At 31.5% G+C, this 8106-nt stretch overlaps 1 protein-coding gene across 1 annotated transcript; it reads left to right on the forward strand.

The window, feature by feature from the left end:
• Nucleotides 1-217: 217 nt before the first annotated feature.
• BDCG_16581 (uncharacterized protein) lies at nt 218-430 on the forward strand (the record flags this gene model as incomplete). Its single annotated transcript, XM_045425796.1, has 1 exon — nt 218-430. The coding sequence occupies one exon, from the start codon at nt 218-220 to the stop codon at nt 428-430; it is 213 nt and encodes a 70-aa protein (XP_045280042.1).
• Nucleotides 431-8106: the final 7676 nt, after the last annotated feature.

The following is an 8106-nucleotide window of genomic DNA, read 5'->3' on the forward strand; positions in this document are numbered from 1 at the left end:
ATAAATAAAAGCATGTAAATCAGTGTTGTGAATATCTGATAACATCATGAAACATCTTGATATTCTGTTCTGAGACACTGCCATATAACAGAAAGTATTAGATTGATTACAGAGTGTCTGATAGAGAAATACTTCTCTTATAACATTCATTTCTAACTTCAACATCAAGATTCTAGAAGCAGGTGATCAGTCTTGAGAGAATTAAATAAAGATTAGCATGCTTAAGAAGACATTGACTTTCAAACTCTTACAGACTCTTGTAAGTGCAGATGAAGACTCAACTTATGAAGACTTCTGCACACAGCTTCAGACAATGAATGACTGTCTTATCAAGCTCAAGAATATACAGAACAGTGACAGAAGATGTTACACCTCAGCAACTCATACACCTGTGCTGAGGAATAACAATGATGCAGATGCCATGAATTGAGTAGACTCAAATGTCTATATATAAGCAAGAGTCTCCGCTGTCTGAACAGGCTTTTAAGTCCCTGAGATCACTCTCAAAGAAGTCACTGATCAACATCAATATAGAGTGTGCATCAACTGTAACTGATCAGAACATATTGCTTTCAACTGCTAATCAATCTATATGCCTTCTTATTCAAAGAATGAATCAGCACCTGTCCGTGTCAATCACATTGCATTAGAGAAAGATTCAGAGAATAACTATAAGAATGTTCTGATGAAACAGAAGAAAGATTAGCTTCTGTTCAAATTCATAAACAGAAGCTTGAAGAGATTGAACAACAATGATTTGAAGAGAAGATAATAATGAATGTGATTCTTATATCTACTGTGATTAATAACATGTATAACATGAAGGTCATGATAGACAGTGATCTATATCACTATGTAATGATAAAATCTTCAGTCATAAGACATTATAATCTTCAGTGTATCTCTCTATCAAAACCCTGACTTCTCACAGAATTTGATAATTCAAAAGACATTTGTATTCATTACATGATGAAGCTGATCATAGATGTAGAAGAACATCAATGTGAAGATGTCTACACATATAAAGTTGATAATCTTGATTATGATCTTATGTTAGAACTTGCCTGACTATCTTAACAAGGCATCTTGTTGAATGCTTAAAACAGAAGCTTGATATTCTCTAACAATGATAGAGTTCATGAAGATAATATTCACAAGATTATGAATCTGACACAGATCTCTGTCAATGTGTATAAAATACTCTGAAAAAGAAGTCATCATCAAAATCACTGACAGAGTCATTAACAGCAAGATCATATATCAATCTATTTCATCAGTCTGATCAATATCAAAAAGACTCTAGAAAAGTTATTCTGTGTTATAACAACAGATTCTCATATAAAACTCTCTCAATAATATCATGAATATTCAGATGTCTTTCAATAAGATAATATTATAAACATACCTCTCTTACAAGATTCTGAAGTGAATCACAGTATCAAGTTAGAGAAAAAGAATGATAAGAACTCTGAATCATTATAAAGCTCTCTTTATAACATGTTCTGAGATGAACTTCTTCTTCTTTAAAAGACACTCAATGATCTGTTAAATAAAGAATTCATACACATTAGTAACTCTTCTACTGCAGTCTCTATTCTCTTTGCAAAGAAATCAGATGAAGAACTCTGATTCTGTATGAACTATCAAGGTCTGAACAGATTGACAAAGAAAGATTGATATTTCTTATCTCTCATCAATGAAACTCTAGTACAGATCAGATGAGCTTAATAGTTTATAAAACTAGATATCATCACTGTGTTTCATAAGATTCATATTACTGAAGAAGATGAATAGCTTACAGCATTCTGAACATGTTATGACCTCTTTGAATGAATAGTCACACTCTTTAAACTGACTAATGCTCTCAGTATATTTCAGAAGTATATTAACTGAGTGCTCTGAGATTTCCTTGATAAGTTTGTATCTGCTTATCTAGATGACATTCTCATCTTCACTGATAAATTCAGAAAAGAACATCAAGAACATGTGTAAAAAGTATTACAACAGCTACAAGAAGCAGAACTACTGATAGATATTGACAAGTGTGATTTTAAAGTCAAGAGTATCAAGTATCTGAGTTTTATTATAGAAGTTGATAAGGAAATTCAAATGAATTCTGAGAAAGTCTCTGCCATTCTTGAATGAGAAGCTCTGTGTACTGTGAAAGATGTACAAAGCTTTATCAGATTTGCTAACTTCTATCAGTGATTTATATGAAACTTCTCAGATATCATAAGATTACTTACAGATCTTACTAAGAAAGACTCAGTATTTCAATAATCAGCAGACACTGAAGCTGCATTTATACAGATAAAGAAGATGTTCATTAATACTTCTCTACTGATAATCTTTGATTCTGATTATAAGACAGTTATTGAAGCTGATTTCTCTGACTATATAATAGAAGAAGTGATATTACAATATGATAATAAAGATGTTCTATAATTATGTGTCTTCATGTCTAAGAAACTGAGTCTCACTGAATACAATTATGAGATCTATGACAAGAAACTTCTCATAATTATACATTGTTTAGAAGAATAAGACTCTGAACTCTGAAGTATCTCTGAGTTTGAGATAGTCACAGATTATAAGAATCTCAAATACTTTATAACTATCTGTAAACTTACTGAACAACAGATACAATGATCTGAGATCTTAAGTCACTTTCATTTTATAATACACTATCATTCTGGCAGTCAGAACTCAATGACAGATGCCCTCTCATAATGAGAGTAAGATATGCTATTTAATGTAACAGATACTTACTGAATGAACTGAGAGCACTGACTTTTGAATCTGAAGATACTAGTTAATCAAGATGAAACAGCTCACAGCACTATACATGCTTCTTCAATTAGAACTGTTACTAATATTTCAACTTCTTCTGAATCTATATTAGATGAGCTATGACATACAGCAGCTTAAACTGATGAACTTCTTCAAGCACTCACTGAAGCAGTATAATAAGAAGTACTCTGATTTTTTCCAGAATTATAAGTAAGAACTGACATCTCATAATGTTCAATTGATGATAATAACACTTCATGATTCTATGAACAACACTGAGTCTCTCACTCTGAACTCTTACACACTCAGATAATGCAAGAGATACATGATTTGTATATAACTAATTATTCAGACTGTGAACAACTGTATAGAATGATCTCTCAAGAATTCTATTGATCTGAGATATTAAACAGCATCAGATACTTCATCTGAAACTGCAATCACTGTTCTTTCATTATCTTATAAAAGAACTGTAGAAAAGATCTACTGAAATCACTCAATGTTTCTGATAGAATCTGATAAGATGTGATAATTGACTTCACTGTCAATCTATCTAAGAGTAAGAGTTGTAGAAACATCCTGATCATCATGAATTGATTAAGCAAAGATATAATATTGAAATCTTGTGATAAGATGAATACTGAATAAGTCACTGAAGTCTTTCTACAGAGCTCATTCTATCAAATGTATGAATTACTGACATTTATAGTATCAGATCAGAGTCATCAATTCATGAGTACTCTCTGAACTAGAATCTGTCAAGTTCTCAAGATTATACACTGTCTGTTAACTGTCTATCACTCTGAGACTGATAATGTATCAGAACAGATAATTCAGACTGTAAAGAATTATCTTTATAAGTTCTGCAACTACTTATAAGATAATTGACATGATCTTCTTCTACACACAGAGGTTACTATCAACAGTTGAGATGCTATTTTAACAGATATAAGTCTGTTCTTTTTTACACACAGATATCACATGAAAGTGTTGAATCTTCTAGAGATTATACAGTTCACACTGAACTCTCACAGTTCAATTCAGATTGCTGACAATATCGTAATGAAGCTCTGAGATACTCATAATTGAGCAGAGATCTTCATGACAACTGTGAAACAAGATTAAGAGAATCAAATCAATGTTCACTGAGATCTCACTGAACAATATAAGATAGAAGATCTGATATGATTGAATCTTAAGAATATATAAATCACATATTCATCTCATACACTAGATTACTGCCATACCAGGTATAAAGTAATAGAAGTTCTAGATAGTCACAACTACTGTCTTAACACATTATCAGAAATTCATAATGTATTTCACACAAGCTTGCTTCATCACACTATCATTAATTCATTCTCTTCTCAACTGACTTCTGACTGACAATCACCAGAGATCATAGAAGAAGATAATGAACTTGAGTGAGAGATTGAAGAAATTCTCAATGAGAGATTATACAGTCACAGCTGATAATATCTTGTGAAATGAGTCAGCTATGATCAACTGATCTGAACTCTGAGTTCTGTATTATCTGAAACAGCAGTTCTTGACTGATGAGAACTGCTTCTGAAAAGAGAGGGCTAATGTGATGAGCTGTGCCTGATCAATCATATAGACTATTCTGTTACACTTCACAGATTTCACATATACTTCAATCCTCAGTCATTCTCAATCACTGATCCTCGGCCGCCACGAACGCGTACACTTCAATTCTCAGTCATTCTCAATTGCTGATCCTCAGCTGCTATAAACGCGTGTATATTCTTTCACTCTGAAGCTTCATCACATACACGTATAAATATTCATCTCAATTGCTGATTCTCACACTTTCTCTTTTCTTTCTTCTTTAACATTTTTATCTTTGTTATATAAGACCTATCAATATTATACTGATCTATTCGGCGTAGGCCTCTTACAATCAGTGATGAAAGAATTTCACTATTATAAGAAGCTTCTGATTATAAATGTTATAGTTAATCTCTGTAAGTTGCATCTTCTGTGAGAAAAAGATCACTAAAACTCAGTTCTCATTTAGCTGTAGTTATAAGACTATTTCTGAAATTGTAAAGAAGAAGACATCTGTCTTCAATCTAGTTAAGAGTAAGAGATTAAAGTGAAACAGTATTACTATATCTGTGAATATCTGTTTCAATCTTGTAAAGACTCTGTGAGCTTCTGAGATAAGAAAGTTCTCACAGTTCTTTCTTCTCAACAATCTTTTCATTCTCTGTTTATAAGATGACTTCTTCTTATTTTCATTCTTCAGCATATCTGTAAGGGTCAAGAAGATTCTTATAAATATAAAGATAAATTATCTATAGAAATTTACAAAGCTCAGAAAGATCTGAATCTCATGAATACTAGTTAACTCTGATTATAATAGAATAGTCTCAATCTGTGAAGATTTCATCTGAATATTATCTGTAATGATTATATATTCTAGAAAATTAATTCAGTGAGTACTGAAGTTGTACTTTATAAGCTTAATATACAGTTCTGTCTCATCTAAGACCTTTAACATACTTTATACATGCTCAGTATGTTCTTTCTTCTTTATAAAGTATATTATCATATTATTCAGATATATTATCACAAAGACATTCAGATATATATGAAGTATTTTATTGATAAAAGACTGAAAAGTCACAGAGACATTAGTCAGATTAAAAGATATCACTAGATATTTAAATAATTTCAGTGCAGTTCTAAAGACAGTCTTTCATTCATTTTCTGACTGTATTTGCAGCTGTGTATATATATTGATTATATTTAATTATATAAATATAACAGCTTCTGTGAGATAGTTGATCACATTCTCAATCAGAGACAGAGAATAGCAGCTCTTTATTATCTTAAAGTTCAGATTATAATAGTCTATATATAATCTGAGATCTTTATTCTTCTTCTTTATAAACATCACAGAAGCTTCTGTGAAGATCTGTGAAGATCAGATAAAGTTATTCTTCAGATTCTTCTTTACATAGATCTGCAAGATCTCTGTCTTATAATCAGAGAGCTTATAGATTAGTTCTCAGAAGAGTTTCTACTCTTCTATCAAATCTATTATCAGATTCTTCTCACAGTAAGAAGAAAGCTTAGCTGTCTTTACTGAGCTGAATATCTCTATGAGATCTTGATATTTCTCTGATATCTGAAGCTCAGTTTTTATAACTGCAAGATTCTCAGACACTTATAAAATCATTATATAAATGAGCCTGTCTTCTCTAATTAACTCTGCAGTATCAACTGATTCTATCTCTGTGAGTGAGTCTGTTAACACTGATTAAAAGTATAAACCTGACTCATGAACAGCTATGTGTGAATTGTGTCTTTGAAGTCATACAAGTCTCAAGTACATGTTATCTGTGATGTCTGTGATAATCACAGTTTTCATAAATCTTCTTCAGATTTCAGAGAGATCTTGTAATTCAAAGATAACTCTTATGAGTCTCTCAGTTCTCAGATCTGAGTTCTCACACTCTGCTTGTTATAAGAGCAGATTCTTAGTTTTCATCTTTCAGCTCATTTACTCTGTGAGCTTTAGAGACATCACAGTGACCTGAGATTCTGAGTTCATCAATACTTTTCATACTTGTAGAGTAGCAGTACTGTGATATGATCTCTCTCTATGAGTAAGCATTTTCATTGAGAGAGTAACAGATTCAGATATCAGCTTCAAGACTCTTAAGAAGACTGTTACTGACTCTGTCTATAACTCTTTAAATTTCTATTTTAATTTATCTGAACAGTTTGTGCAGAGATGTTCTGATTTAGAATAGATGAAATAGAGTCTCTTTTTCTTGATCTCTCTGTTATACACTCTATTTATAAGAGCTTATGAAGCTCTCTCTCTCTGCTCAGTAGTCAGATACAAATCTCTCTATATCTTGTTATCTTTTTCTAATAAATCTGTTTTCTGTTATTCTGACTCTCATGAGACTGATTAGTGATCTGCTCTCTGCAGATCTATGACTCTCACAGTGATCTGTAAGTGATGAATAAGAGTTATTAGTTTCTTCAGAATCAAGAACTTAGAGTCTTACTTAATGAGCTTGTTCTACATATCTTTATTCAGCTTCTTTATAAATATCATTATTCAGGTTTTATTTCAGAGCTCTGTTTTCACAGATCTCAATTCATATTATAATTTTATAAAGTACTGTGAGTAGTCTTTATCAGATTTCTTATCTCTTTTTCTAATATTAATGATTACAGCTCAGATATTCTCTGTCTGACTTATAAAGTCTCTTAACTTATTCTCTAGATAGATCTTAAGAACAGATCAGTAGAATCTCTTATAATCATTCTCTAGATAATTCAGCCAGTTCTTGACTTCAGTGTAATAGAGATCTATTATTATATAAATAACAGCTTCTTCATCTTTCATATCACACAGCTGAGCTTGTAAGTCAATTTCAAATACAAACTTGCAAAAGCTTTTATAGATTGTGATTTGATAAGTGACCTTAAGTAATTATAGCTTAAGAAAGTTTCTTTTTAATTTATAAGTATCTCTGAAGATCATGTCTAGAGACTCAGTTTAAGAGTGTTTACAGACAGTAAGCATTTCTTATAGAAAAATAGCTTGATTCTGTGAAAGATGCTCAAGAATGTTCTTCACTGAGATTAATTTATTTATGAATTTAAAGAGTTTCTCTGTCACAGATACAGAGAATGATGTTCTGTGAGTAATTGATAAGTTCTCTGAGACTTCTTTTATAAGAATTATTCATGATTCAGATGACTGCTTCTGAGTATCTACAGTAGAGTTTACAGGGATTGAAGCATGTGAGTTTCTAGTTCTTTCAGTTATAATGAGTGATTACTGACTGACTGAGCTTGAAATGTAAGAATAAGTGCTCATAGATGATTATTCAAGTGTTTGCAGCTTGATGTGGTATGTACTGTTAACTACTAGAAGTATTCACAGTAGAAAGATAAAATATAGAAGTCAAAAGTATAATAGCATTCAAGCTGAGTTATAAATAGTATTCATGAACTTCAGTGTATATAGTTGTGTGTAGCCAAGGGCCGCTAGCTCTATTGATTACACAAGAGATCGGAATAGGGGTAAAGAATCCGCGAGAAGCGGGATTTCTTACATTAATCATGTTTTCAAGTCTAAGATGATTCAAACTTTGAAGATGTTAAAACTGTCACTTTCTCTAATAAAATGAGTTGATTATTTCATATCTAAAAGAATTATACAACTATTCTTTGATGAAAGAAAACAAGATAAAACTGAGATAAAAATAGAAGTATCACAAGAATCTTCAATCTCATGTGTTTTATTTGCAATATACACTGCATATT

The sequence above is a fragment of the Blastomyces dermatitidis genome (assembly GCF_000003525.1).
Source record: "Blastomyces dermatitidis ER-3 genomic scaffold supercont1.3, whole genome shotgun sequence".
NCBI lineage: Eukaryota > Fungi > Ascomycota > Eurotiomycetes > Onygenales > Ajellomycetaceae > Blastomyces > Blastomyces dermatitidis.